General features: G+C 36.5%; 1 protein-coding gene across 4 annotated transcripts in view; it reads right to left on the bottom strand.

Annotated features, from left to right (window-relative positions):
* The window catches only part of PAFAH1B1 (platelet activating factor acetylhydrolase 1b regulatory subunit 1), an 84417-nt gene that overhangs the window by 15730 nt on the left and 53363 nt on the right, over window positions 1-15324 (bottom strand). For all 4 annotated transcript variants that reach the window (XM_026016311.2, XM_072741463.1, XM_072741445.1 and 1 more), the window contains 3 exons: window positions 9284-9368; window positions 8961-9035; window positions 7945-8151 (listed from right to left, as the gene is read on the bottom strand). In XM_026016311.2, coding sequence (XP_025872096.1) covers window positions 7945-8151; window positions 8961-9035; window positions 9284-9368 — 367 coding nt within the window. The remainder of the gene's footprint in view (window positions 1-7944; window positions 8152-8960; window positions 9036-9283; window positions 9369-15324) is intronic.

The raw sequence follows: 15324 nt of genomic DNA, 5'->3' as shown, positions 1-15324 counted from the left end.
AACTGAAGTTATAATTTTTAAAACAGACTTCTAGTACCACATTATCTACCATAAACGTAATTGTGCCAGTGAGTAGGTATATAAAGCCAAAAGACAAAGTCCCTTCCCAGGCTTACAGGAGACAACAGACATGTAAAAGTAAATTTAAGGACAAAAATTTTGGGTGTGGTTATGACAGGCATCTCTATGTAAAATATTAGAGGACAATAAAGAGCACTCAATTATAATAGACAAGCAGTGCTCAGATGTCTAAGAGGCGAAGATAGACTTCACAAGATATTATTGTCCAGGAGTAGATTAACAAAAGCAAAGATCATTTTGATGCAAAAATGGGAAGTCACTGACACATGAGAATTCTTTCAAGATAATAGACGTAATAGGGCAGCCCCCATGGCTCAGCGGTTTAGCGCCGCCTTCGGCCCAGGGTGTGATCCTGGAGACCCAGGATCGAGTCCCACGTCGGGCTCCCTGCATGGAGCCTGCTTCTCCCCCTGCCTGTGTCTCTGATTCTCTCTCTGTGTGTCTCATGAATAAATAAATATTTTTTAAAAAAAGATAACAGACATAATAAACTTTCAAGAATAAACATTAGGGGTGCCTGAGTGGCTCAGTCAGTTAAGAATCTGATTCTTGATTTCTGCTCCAGTTGTGATACTGGGGTTGTGGGATCGAGCCCTACATTGGGCTCCATGCTCAGCACAGAGTTTGCTTGTCCCTCTCCCTCTGCTCCTCCCCTTGATCATGATCTCTCTCATTCTCTCTCTCTTTCAAATAAGTAAATAAATAGGTAAATAAAATCTTTATTTAAAAAGAAAGAATAGGGGATCCCTGGGTGGCGCAGTGGTTTGGCGCCTGCCTTTGGCCCAGGGCGCGATCCTGGAGACCCGGGATCGAATCCCACATCAGGCTCCCGGTGCATGGAGCCTGCTTCTCCCTCCGCCTGTGTCTCTGCCTCTCTCTCTCTCTCTGTGACTATCATAAATAAATAAAAAATAAAAAATAAAAAATTAAAAAAATAAAAAAATAAAAAAAAAATAAAAAGAAAGAATAGGGGGACACCTGGGTGGCTCAGCGGTTGAGCATCTGCCTTTGGCCCAGGGAGTGATCCTGGAGTCCCAGGATCAAGGTCCACATCGGGCTCCCTGCATGGAGCCTGCTTCTCTCTCTGCCTATGTCTCTCTGTGTGTCTCTCATGAATAAATAAATAAAATCTTAAAAAAAAAAAAAAAAGAATAAATATTAGAAACAAAACTTTCTCTCTGGTAGTCAAATGCTAGTCTGAAGTTCAATCTTTCCTGATACCAATTATAAAAAAATCAAAAGACTGGTTCCATCCTTCCTACGATAGGTTCAAATTCATCTGTAGTAGGATATATATCAACCAATTTAAAGAAACTTAAAAATGCATTTTAAAAACTTGGAAACAGGGCAGCCCCGGTGGCTTAGCAGTTTGGCGCTGCCTTCAGCCCAGGGCCTGATCCTGGAGACCCAGGATCGAATTCCATGTCGGGCTCCCTGCATGGAGCCTGCTTCTCCCTCTCTACCTGTGTCTGCCTCTCTCTCACATGAGTGAATAAATAAAATCTTTTAAAAATAAATAAATAAAACGGAAAAAAAATAAAAACTTGGAAACAATCTAAATATCCAACATTAAGGAAATGTTTAAGTAGATATAATGAGATTTGCAAATATAAGGAACATGTGACACATATAATACAATAATGTAATATTACGTAAAGAACACAAAATTACATGTGATCACAACTACATAAAAACTCACCTAAGAAAAATAAACCATCTTCTATTTTTTTAAAAAGATTTTATTTATTTATTCATGACAGAGAGAGAGAGAGGCAGAGACACAGGCAGAAGGAGAAGGCGGCTCAATGCAGGGAGCCCAACGTGGGACTCGATCCCGGGTCTTCAGGATCACACCCCAAGCCCAAGGCGGCGCTAAACCGCTGAGCCACCAGGGCTGCCCTAAATCATCTTCTAAAAAACATTTCCTTTACAGAAAATGTACATACCCAACTCAATATAAAGATTTTTTACCATACAGTCAAGTACTTCTTAATAGACGTGATCTTTTTTAAAGATTTTATTTATTCTAAAAACAAAAAACAAAACAAAACAACAAAAAAAGCGGGGGGGGGGGGGGGAATCCCTGGGTGGCTCAGCGGTTTAGTGCCTGCCTTCGGCCTAGGGCATGATCCTGGAGTCCCGGGATCGAGTCCCATGTCGGGCTCCCTGCCTGGAACCTGCTTCTCCCTCTGCCTGTGTCTCTGCTTCTCTTTCTCCCTCTCTCTTATGAATAAATAAATTAAAAACATATATTTCAAAAAAAATGTTTATTTATTCATGAGACACACACAGAGAGGGGCAGAAACACAGACAAGAGGGATAAGCAGGCTCCCTGTGGGGACCCCAATTGCAGGACTCGATTCCAGAACCCTAGGATCACAACCTGAGCTGAAGAGAGAAGTCCAACCACTGAGCCGCTCAGGTGCCCCCACAGAAGTGATTTCTAATTTTGCATCTATTTTACTAGATTTACCCTGAAATACTGAGGTTTTTTGAAATGACCAAGTTGCATTTTACTTTTATTTTTTTTCCAAGTTGCATTTTAAAATTTCAATTTTCAAATTATTCATTGCTACTTTATAGAAATACAATGACCCTTTGTTTATTAACCCTATAACCCTTATATTTAAGAGATACTGTTACATTCAGCCATAGTTCTGGCAGCTTTTTTATAGATTCTCTGAGTTTTCTACATAGATGATCATGTTGTCTCCAAGAAGAGACAGTTTAATTTCTTTCTTTCTTTCCAATCTGACATATCTTTTATTTCTTTTTCTGCCTTACTGCACTGACAAGGTACTCTTTTTTTTTTTTTAAGGTACTCTTTTACAAACATTAATTTAAGTGATTGAGATTGAACATCCTGGCCTTGGTTCCTGATCTCAGGGGGAAAGCATTGTTTTCCACTATTAATTATTATGTTCAGATATTTTAACCTTCTATCAGCTTAATGAAGCTCCCTTCCTAGCTTACTTAGAGCTCTGATCTTGAATGAACGCTGGAATTTTGTCAGATACCTTTTCTGAACCTATTATGTTTTTTTATTGATGTGCTGTATCACGCTGATTGATTTTCCAGTGTTGGAAACCAGGAACCATTCCTGCACTCTGGGATAAACCCTACTTTAATTAACCTTTTTATAAATTGCTGCATTTAATTTGCTTATAATTTGTTAAGGATTTTGCATATGTGTTCATGAATGGTATAATACTGGACAATGGTTTTTTGTTTGAGAATTTTTTTTTTTTTTAAGATTTTATTTATTTATTCATGAGAGACACAGACAGAGAGAGGCAGAGACACAGGCAGAGGAAGAAGCAGGCTCCATGCAGGAAGCCGGATGCGGGACTCTATCCTGGGACTCCATCCTGGGACTCCAGGATTATGCCCTGGGCCGAAGGCAGGCACTAAACCGCTGAGCCACCCAGGGTTCCCCCTCATTTAGTATCTAATGACACCAAGGTTGTAGATGAATATCTTACATACTAAAAATAAATAAGGTGTGATCTTGCAATTCAGTTTCAGTTAACTTTCCATGCATTCGTCAAATAACACTGTAACATTTTCTCTAAAATAAGTATACCCAGAAAATGGTCTCTTCATAAATGGTAAGCAAACAAGGTATTTTAGTGTTAGTTTGTAAACATCAAGAATAAATAAAAATTAATTTTTTTCTCTTACTTCCACATGATTATATAAAAATAACAAACTATAATGTATAGCAAGGGCAATAAAAAAAAATCCACTATCCTACCAAAGACATTGTTTTTCCATTTTATGCTGTTTTTAAGTATAATGACCCTGTGTACTACACTATCCCATTTCTCCTCTGCTTCTCACCATAAGTATTTTTTCATGCCATTAGACTTTGCAAACATGTGTCGTTGGATTTTATTTTTAAGTAATCTCTACACCCAGTGTGGGGCTTGAACTCAAAAGTACAGATTTTTTTTTTTTAAAGTACAGACTTTTTAAGCTCTTCATACATTCTGCTGAATTTTTCTCTCATAAGATTATATTTAATGTAATGAAAATGCCTGCTTTATAAATTCTGATCACCACTGGGAATTCTCATCTAAAAAGTAAAATATACTGATGACAGATTTGAGATACAATATTAATATATTTTCTACTATTAGTAGCAAAGCCAAAATTTGTGTTACTGGTTAGTCATTTTTCTCTCTTCTATGAATGGTCTGTTCATATCCCACAGTTCAATTTTCTATTGAGATGATTAATGTTTTTCACATTTGTTTTGAACTTTTTATTTATTTGAGAGACAGAGTGAGGAAGAAGCTGACTCCTTGCTGAGCAGAGAGCCGGACATAGGTCTCAATCCCAGGACCCTGAGATCATGACCTGAGCCAATGCAGACACTTAACTGACTAAACCGCCCAAGTGCCCCTGTTTTGAACTCTTTATAAAAAGTTGGCAGCCCTTCATCTGCTCTGTTAGTTGAATGCATTTTTCAGTTTTGATTGTTGTTCATTTTTAAAAATATTTAAGAATAGTTCTACATGGCAATCAGAAATAACATTTCAGGGCAGCCCGGGTGGTTCAGCGGTTTTGCATCGCCTTCAGCCCAGGGCATGATCCTGGAGACCTGGGACTGAGTCCCATGTCAGGCTCCCCGCATAGAGCTTGCTTTGCCCTCTGCCTGTGTCTCTCTCTCTCTGTGTGTGTGTGTGTGTCTCTCATGAATAAATAAATAAAATCTTAAAAAAAATGAAAAGAAAGAAAGAAATAACATTTCAGGGCAGCCCTGGTGGCCCAGTGGTTTAGCGCCACCTTCAGCTCTGGGCATGATCCTGGAGAACTGGGATCGAGTCCTGTAGTCCTATAGGCTCCCTGCAGGGAGCCTGCTTCTCCCTCTGCCTGTGTCTCTGCCTCTGTCTGTGTCTCTCATGAATAAATAAATAAAATCTTAAAAAAAAAAAAATTTCAAGGGGTGCTTGGCTGGCTCAGTCGGTGGAATGTACAACTCTTGATCTCCAGGTTGTGGGTTCAAGCCCCACGCTGGGCATCATGTAAAAACAAAATCTTTTTTAAAAAAAAAAAGGAAGAAGAAGAAGTAAAAGAACATTTTAAAAATTTAAATGATGCAATTAAAAATACCATTATGAACCATTCCAATTATCTATCCTACATTTTCCCTAAATTATTAAAGTTTAAAGACTGATGATAAAAAAAAAAAAAAGACTGATGATATAAATGAATTACTCTAAAAGGAATAAATGTTTTATTTACCAAATACACAAGGGAAATAATGTAATAAAAATTTTTGTTATTGTTAATTATAACATTAGCTATATTCTACTAGGCCCTTACCAACTACCTATATCTGTCAGGCACTATATATGTACACATTACTTAATTTTAAGCAAAACAATCTTAATAACATAAAAATTTTTCATCCTTCTTCCCCCAAAAAATGAGAAAATTGAACCTTAAATATATCATGTACTTTGTCCAAGATAGTCACAAAATTACACAAAAAATTCTATGCTCTATGTTGGGTTTTTTGGAAAGTAGATCCTAGGTTTTACCACAACTGAGCAAAAGTATGGAAGAAGAGTAGAAAAACGATTTTTTTTCTATTCCACAAAATATTCATAGAAGTAATTTATTGAGAAAAGAAAGCTTTATGCGTAAGAATGAATAGAACATTATTTATGATAGTAGATGACTGGAAATGACATAAAAAAGGAAAATTCATGGTACTGAAAAACTGCTGGCACCAAGTACTCCTTTAATATCTGGTCAATACTATTTTAAGCAGTTTCTACATATTATAATAATATGTAATATTTAATCCTACCAAAAGCCTTATGAGATAAGTATTAATTATCTTCATTTTATAGACAAGGAAAGAGAAGCATAAAAAGTTATAATTTGCCCATGATCACATTAATTTTGAGTGATGGGGTCAGGACTTGAACCAAGAATATTAACTATCCTACTATATTGCCTTCACATATAAACAAAACAACTAGCTTAAAATCATTAAAAATGATTCATCAGAAACAAAAAAACTGGGCAGCCCTAGTGGCTCAGTGGTTTAGCACTGCCTTCAGCCCAGGGCATGATCCTGGAGACCTGGGATCAAGTCCCACGTTGGGCTCCCTGCATGGAGACTGCTTCTCCCTCTGCCTGTGTCTCTGCCTCTCTGTGTGTGTGTGTCTCTCAGGAATAAATAAATAGAATCTTTAAAAAAAAAAGAAAGAAAAGAAACAAAGAAACCTATTTTTAAAATAAATTTAACAAAAAAAAAATATCAAAACTAAATACAATGCTTTTCACTAATGAAAAAGCGACGTGCACATTAAGAGTAAATGGAAGTAGAACTATTAAGTAGTTGCTGAGCTATGTGGCATAATTGTTATACACACAAATTTAAAAACTTCCAATTTGAACTTTCTGGTTTTCTTTTTAAGTAGGCTGCACACCCTACATGGAGCTTGAACTCATGATCCTGAGATCAAGAGTTGCATATTCTACTGCCTAAGCCAGCCAGGGGCCCCAATCTGTAATATTTTAAAGCTCACTCAGTTAGATACATTTTAAGATGGGACATTTACAGTTTTGCTTATTCTTATACCACTGCTGCAAAATCAGTAATTAAGACTAGGTTTTGGGGCAGCCTGGGTGGCTCAGCAGTTTAGCGCCGCCTTCCCTGATCCTGGAGACCCGGGATCGAGTCCCACATCGGGCTTCCTGCATGGAGCCTACTTCTCCCTCTGCCTGTGTCTCTGCCTCTCTTTCTGTGCCTCTCATGAATAAATAAATAAAATCTTAAAAAAAAAAAAAAAAGACTGGGTTTTTAACCTAGTCACCCTTATGCCTCATGACAGCAGTAAAGTTTTACAGTACACAAGACTATCATGAAATCAATAATTTAAATATATGTCTACATATATTTGAAAAACAGCAATGATTAATCTATTTGGTATGTAATCATTTCAGACTATAGTACACATAAGATTTTAAGATTCTCTTCCAATTTCTCTGCAGCCCATCCCATGGAATGGAAGGAAGCTGTGGATTTAGAAACTAAAGAAACCATACAAGGAAAACAGAACAGAATGTTTAATTTGAAAAACAAACTAAGTAGAGTCGCATTTAAGTCATTCCAGTATTTTTTATATTGGACTGCTGCTAGATGATGATACATATGGTCTTAGCAACTTACTCACATTTTCTTAGTAATACCTCTATAAATGAAACTTTTTAAAATCTAGAGCTTAATCTGAAATAAGAGAGAAACCTATCTAAACCTTTTAACGATTTTATTTATCTTTCTGCAGTTAGTTTATATATAACTGTTACTGTATCATGTCTGGATCAAAGGGAATTATAAAAGCAACTTTTTTTCTGGATTAAAAGATAAAACATCAAAATGTGTACATTTATTGTAAAAAAATACAAAAGTGAGAGAAATAGATAGCTTATAAAGTGAAAACCTCCTACATTCCCACATTCCTGGGGAGAACTACTGTTTGGAATCAAAGCTAGTATTTAAAATACATCAAGGAGAATCCAATTTCAGTTAAGTCCCCTACAAAATTCTTTTGCAGAATACATGCACCCCCTGAAGTACTAGTATTGTAATCTCGTATTTTCATCTATTATCTCTGCTTAAAAGCAAGGCACACTTTTATCTTCATTCCCCAAGAACAAAAATTATTCAAGTACTAGGTGACCTATGGTCTAACACTAAATTAATGACACCCAATTTTCTCAAATTTATCAGTAAAAATCAGAGATTTTTTAAAGGATTTTTAAATTTCTTTTACCTAATTAACTCTAATGCTTTTAACAGTTTTGTACAGTACTGTACATCTTTAATTTTGAAAAAAAAATTACCTTAATTGTAGCATCCTCTGAAGCAGAGACCATAACACTGAACACAGGATGGAAAATTACTCGAGTGACTGGACTCCTGTGACCACTCAATGCATATTTTTCTGGTGGACGGGGAATCCATTCTTTTGGGTCTCGTTTCTGACCAAGAGGTCCACCTGACGTAAATTCTTCTTTTGCTTCATTTAGTTTTGATTCTAATTCCATAACCTTGAGAAGGAACACATAGTTATATACAGATAAATTCCAATGAAAATAACATATTTGATATGTTTAAAAACTGCCTTTAGTTTGCATCTGTGTATGTAGGATACTTGAAAAAATTTCAGTAATTTACAAAGCATTCAACAAATTTAACTAAAAATGATCTATATATCACCAAAATTTTATTAGTGTAACAAAAATGAAATGAAAAAGATTCACTACGATTGTGTCAGCTACTTAACTAAAAAAAATTTCAATATATATCAATTAGAGGAAGAGCAGTGCAATAAAGCTAACATTTATTGAGCATCTGCGTGCTAGGTAACTTTTCTAAGAGCTTTTTATGGATTAACTTACATTATAACAATGTTATTTATTCTAACTTTGCCTACTAAAAGTATAAATTTAGGGCCAGAGTAATATTTGTTGCCTTCATTTCACAGATAAAAATAAAAGCACAGAGATGAAAATGACTTCTCTACAAGCACACTTTAGTGCCCTTTCCCAGCATCATATTGGCTACATGCTTTCTTCCCATCTAAATGCACAAATGAGTTTTTTCAGTATCAATTCTTTGTGAAGTCAGGGTTCTGTAGATTCACTGGAGCCAGTATCTGGGTTGCATGTGTTAGCATGTATCAGCAATGACCTGTCTAGGTCAAAGATTTTTTTTAATGCATTAAAAATTATTTTTATTGGCCATGCAGAATAACTGATGTTAATATTTTCAGAAAGTTTATGTAAAAACCACTCTAAATACAAGTTACTTTATTTATTTATTTTTTACAAGTTACTTTAAAGAAAGACGGAGATACCTTCTTTTGTAATCTAATAACAGATGTCCATTTTTTTTCCAAAAGACCAGCATATTTCTTATCTAATTCTTCATTCTAGAGAAAAAAAAAAATGAGAACCTTTTGACAAATGGCTCAAAATCATTCAGACCGTTCACCTAAAGCCCAAATGTTACTAAATATATGATTATAGAAAAAAGGGGGATTGGGAGTAAAAACCCAGGGCCAAAGTAAACCACATAACAAATGATGAGATTTGTGAATAACTGATAGGACTGTTAACTAATGACACATGAGTAAAATCCACTTATTTACTATGAAAAACGGTAAAAAGGCAAACATACCATATCTAATTCAGCTTCCTTTTTAAAAACTGAATATGCCTCTTCGTAGCCATTTGAACGAAGATAATCTGCTATAGCTCGATTTCTGAAAAAAAAAAATTCAAATGACTTCTAACAAAATCTGATTTTTAAAAAAAATTTTATTTATTCATTTATTTTAAAGAGAAAGAGTGTGTGTGCATGCAAGTGGGTGGAGAGGCAGAAGGAGAGGAACAAGCAAACTAGGCTTGATCCTAGGACCTCGAGATCAAAATCAAGAGTTGGACAGTCAACCAAATGAGCCACCCAGGGGCTCCACAAAATCTGATTTCTATATTAAATATTTAAAATCTCATAAATCTTAGGGCATTCTTTTAAAAGTATTCCCTTCCAAATCACACAGGTATTTCACAAAAAAAGAAACCCTTCCCCAAGGCCTCTAAAACATCTAGTTCTGTCATAGTATATCCAAAGTATTAAAACATTATTCTTGAGATCTTATGTATTGTTTACCTTACAAGATGCAGGCACTCTATAGATCAAGATATGGCTTACAGAACAGCTATCAATTTGTGACACTAATCATCAATTTTGTTCATATTTACATTCTGCCTTACTTTACTACTTATGCTAGCAGATGCTCACAGACTAGCAACTGAAATTTACATTTGCACAGAAAATTGTTGTGATAAATTATAATTAATAAGTATTTAATATCAGAGATAAGGGATCCCTGGGTGGCGCAGCGGTTTGGCGCCTGCCTTTGGCCCAGGGCGCGATCCTGGAGACCCGGGATCGAATCCCACATCAGGCTCCCAGTGCATGGAGCCTGCTTCTCCCTCTGCCTGTGTCTCTGCCTCTCTCTCTCTCTCTCTCTCTGTGACTATCATAAATAAATAAAAATTAAAAAAATAATAATAATAATATCAGAGATAACTTTAAACCATTAGAGTGGAAAAGGACACAAGCTATAACTTAGTATAGTATCACAGAATGAGACATTTATTTAGAATTAAAAGAACCTGAAGGTTAGAAAAGCTGAATTAGCAGGTGCCTCTTCATGTTCTCATAATCTTTCAAAGAGAAAATCAGCTACCTCCCTCCTAAAGCAACCTATTCCAATGTCTCTCAACTTTTTTGAGCCTTAAGTACCACTGTGACAGAAACAGTAGTTTGGGATTTCCTTTAAAACATTTTAATTTAAATAACTAGAAAGTTAACATATATCCAAGGTTAAACAAAATTTAAATCTGTTTTAAGTATACAATAAAGTATCTTTTCTACCACTGACCCCCAATATTCCATTCCTGAGGTACTTAATCAGTGTTTTGTATATTCAGAGACAATCTACCTACACATTCTTGCATAGTCTAGAGATAATCAGTATTTGTTTCTTAAACAAACTGCAGCACACTACAAATGTCTTACACACAATGTCACATAAACTCAATTTTAGCCATATTCTTTACCAGCAGACATAAACCTGCCTTAAAAAAAATATTGTATTCCATTACAGACATACACTTTTACTACCACAAACAATACTGCTATGACTACTCTTTCAAAGCCACTGCCCACCCAATGCTTTATAAACACTCTAGTAATATTGTAGAATTGGTGGAATCAAGTTTAATTCAAAAGCAGGTTAGAAGTAAAACAAGCAGTGGAGGAAGATAATAGGGAATTACATCAAACATTTTATATTCCAGGTAATTATTAGTATACCAAAGATTAAAGCATTAACTAGTGGAAGACAGGGTCAAGCACATCACATTCATGAACACAGGGCTGAGGAAAGATAAATTCTTACTATTATTCTGAATCTGTGTCTGTGTCCTGCTCATATCACACAGCCTGTACCTTCTGGCCTGTTCTCACTAGTGGATAACTTGATTCATAAGTACCTTCTTTACATGAAACTGAAATCTACTTCATCTTAATTTCCACCAAGTAGTTTACTTGGGCCTTCCAAAACAATACAAAATAGGAAGGCAATGGATCCTTCAAAATATTCCATCAAATACTATGTTGTCAGAGCCTATGTTACAAGCCTTCAATAAAAGTATATTTCCCTTGGTTAGAATACCCCAAATAATAAAGGAAACAAAGAAGTTAAAAGACATATCTATTTCTTAGCTTTATTTTCTTCTTTAAAAATGTCAAGCGTAAACAAATCATATATAGTACTTGTAAATATTTAATGTTCCTAACCTAGCTCCAGTCTTACCCTCAGGTCAAGCCCTAATGCCTGAAACTGCCTGAAGACGCTGCACACAGCTTACAATACTGAAGCTCATATAATAGATAATACATATATACACATAATACATGCACAAATTATAACAATTATGATCTTAGTGGACTTATTTTTTATAAAGATATATGGTGGTACTTTTCCACATAAGAACAGTTAAAGGAAAAAATGCAAAATGACTATTCCTCTTAATTAAAAAAAAAAAAAAGTCCCAACATTTTCAGATTACCATTGCTAAGCCCTCAGTATAATCTTCTCATATCATGTTCTTTGCCCATAAATTCACACCACCATGTATGCATTATAAAGGAAATGGCTTTTAATCAAGTAACTTGTTCATTTAGTTCACCATTTCTTGAAAATCTTGCCTTGTCAGTAATCTATGATATCACAGTTATTAATATTCAAACACAATATTCTTTATTTTAAAGATTTTATTTGAGACACACACACAGCGAGCGAGTGTGTGCACACCAGTTGTGGGGGGAGGGGGCAGAGAAAGAGGGAGAAGCAGACTCCCCGTAGATCAGGGAGCTGGATGCCAGGCTCCATTCCAGAACCCTGAGATCACAATCTGAGCTCAAGGTAGATGCTTAACCGAATGAGTCATCCAGGTGGCCCTCAGACACAATATTCTATGATGTAGATGTACCAAATTTTATTTAAGCAATTATCTACTGTTGGACTTTAAGGTTGTTTATAAATTTTCACCATTATAAACAATGCTGCAAATAAACATTCATATAAAGCCTTTTACATGTCTTTACATTAGAGTCAAAAGATGCTACAGATTGGATATGTGTGTGTCATCCCCCCACCCTCCAATTCTTATGTTCAAACCTAATATGGTATCTGGAGATGGGGCTGGGGCTTTAGGAGGTACTTAGGTCATCAGGGCAGAGTCCTCCTGAATGCGATTAGTGCCCTTATAAAAAGTGACTATGGAACCAGGAAGCAAATCTGCTAGTGCCTTGAAACTGGACTTCTCAGAAATAAATCTCTGTTATTTATAAGCCACCCAAGTTTGTTTGTTTATTTTTTAATATTTTATTTATTCATGAGAGACAGAAAGAAAGAAAGAAAGAAAGAAAGAAAGAAAGAAAGAAAGAAGAAAGAGAGAGAGAGAGAGAGAGAGAAAGAAAGAAAGAAAGAAAGAAAGAAAGAAAGAAAGAAAGAAAGAAAGAAAGGGGCAGAGACACAGGTAGAGGGAGAAGCAGGCTCCATGCAGGGAGCCCGACACAGGACTCGATCCCAGGACTCCAGGATCACCCTGCCCTTCGGCCCTGCCCTGGGCCGAAGGCAGACGCTCAATTGCTGAGCGTGTCCCAAGCCACCCAAGTTTATAATATTTTTTAAGAGTAGCCTGAATAAAGACAAAAAGTTATATACATTTTTAGGACATTTTGATAGCTACTAAAAATTTGTTCCCCAGGGTTGTACCGATTTATATTCCTATCAATAGTTATGAATGTCATCTCTTTACCATTTTTACTTTTCAAACATTTGGGTTAGCATTTACTGACTTAAAAAAACCCAAGTTTTTATCCTTTGATTCTGCTTATGTAACTTTTATAAAAAGTGGACTAGAGGGCAGCCCCGGTGGCTTAGCGGTTTAGCACCACCTTCAGCCTGGGGCATGATTCTGGAGACCCCGGATTGAGTCCCACTTTAGGCTCCCTGCATGGAGCATGCTTTTCCCTCTGCCTGTGTCTCTGCCTCTCTCTCCTTCTGTGTTTCTCATGAATAAATAAATAATTTTTTTAAAGTGGACTGACTAGATATTAAATTTTTAAAACTTCTGCCATATTTCTAAGTTCTATGTAGCTTAACCCAACATCTGCATTTTATTTTTTTAAAGACTTTAGTTTTTTGAGAGAGACAATGAGCATACAGTGAGCAGGGGCAGAGGGAGAGAGACCCAAAGCAGACTCCTGACAAGTGTGGAACCCAACAGAGGGCTCAATCCCATGACCTAGAGATCATGACCTGAGCCAAAATAAAGGGTTGGACACTCAACAGACTGAGCCACCCAGGGGCCCCTCGATATCTGCATTTTAAAGATGTTGTGCTGTGTGGTGTGGCAAATGCAATTAATTAGAAAGATGGAGGTGATTCCAAATGTGTGTAAAGCAGCACCCCATTATAGTTGTATGTCACATTTATATTTTTCATAAAATGTTATAATTTAAAAAACATTCACTGTCTCTTTTGATCCTAAAACAATCCAGTTAAAGTAGGTAGAAAAGTATATTACCCCTATATTATATATTGGCACACTGATTTATCAAGGCCACAAAACTAGGAAGTAGTGAAATAATCTAGGATAATAATTCCAAAAAACATTTACTGAGTAGATGGGGAACATATTGGCTAAGCAGGTAGAGAGAGCTCTGCACCTCCCTCCTTAACTAGAGTGGTTCTATTTTTCTCTATTTCTATATATTTTTTTGTAAGTGCTTAAAAATGCACTTTTAATGGGGTGCGCCTGGGTGGCACTGTCAGTTAAGCATTCCAACTCTTGGTTTCAGCTCAGGTCATGATCTACGGTAGTGAGATCGAGGCCCACATCAGACCCTCTCTGCTCATTGTGGAGTCTGCTTAAGACTCTCTCTCCCTCTCCTGCTGAATCCCTGCCTCCAGCACACATAAACTCTAAAACATATAAATATATATTTTTTTAAAAAGCATTTATACTGCTTTTTTGTTTTTTTTTTTAAAGATTTTTATTTACTTACTTGACAGAGAGTGAGCAAGCACAAGCAGAGGAAGCAGCAGGCAGAAGGAGAGAGAGAAGCAGGCTTCCTGCTGAGCGGGGAGCCTGATGTGGGGCTCAATCCCAGGACCCTGGGATCACAATCTGAGCTGAAGGCGGACAGACATTTAACTGACTGAACCATTCAGGCACTCCAACTTCTACTGCTCTTTAAAAAGCCCTACACGCATACCCTTGAAGCCAAAAATGACTCACACTTTTAACCACTAGACTTTTGTTTTGGTAACTGACTAGACGTGAGAGATGGGAAAACACAGTTAATTCACAAGTTTCTAGTGAATTGTAGTACCATTCACATGGAAAGAAAACACAGGGAAAAAAGAAGAAGAAAAAGAGATAAGAATATAATAAGTTCAGGGATCCCTGGGTGGCGCAGCGGTTTAGCGCCTGCCTTTGGCCCAGGGCGCGATCCTGGAGACCCGGGATGGAATCCCACATCGGGCTCCCGGTGCATGGAGCCTGCTTCTCCCTCTGCCTGTGTCTCTGCCTCTCTCTCTCTCTTTGTGACTATCATACATAAATAAATAAAAATTAAAAAAAAAAAGAATATAATAAGTTCAGTTTTAAACCTTCTGACTTGGGATCCCTGGGTGGCGCAGCGGTTTGGCGCCTGCCTTTGGCCCAGGGCGCAATCCTGGAGAGCCGGGATCGAATCCCACGTCGGGCTCCCCGTGCATGGAGCCTGCTTCTCCCTCTGCCTGTGTCTCTGCCTCTCTCTCTCTCTGTGTGTGTGACTATCATAAATAAATAAATAAATAAATAAATAAATAAATAAATAAATAAATAAATAAATAAATAAATAAATAAAATAAACCTTCTGACTTGAAGTAGCTATATTTAAAGATACTTAAGAGGTAATGAGATATACAGATCATGGCTTGAGACAGGCTTAAAAAAAGGGATTTGGTAAAATAGCAAACAGGGAGCAGTGATTCAAACCACCTAAGTGGTGAAAGACAATTCAGAAGAAGGTATATAATAGGGGCAAAAAAAAAAAAAAAGGAGACCAGAATATAACTGATGGAACCTTGACAA

This window comes from Vulpes vulpes, chromosome 2 (genome assembly GCF_048418805.1).
Source record: "Vulpes vulpes isolate BD-2025 chromosome 2, VulVul3, whole genome shotgun sequence".
NCBI classification, from domain to species: domain Eukaryota; kingdom Metazoa; phylum Chordata; class Mammalia; order Carnivora; family Canidae; genus Vulpes; species Vulpes vulpes.
The sequence above is the reverse complement of the archived record's forward strand: the minus strand, read 5'-3'. Positions and strand labels throughout refer to the sequence as shown.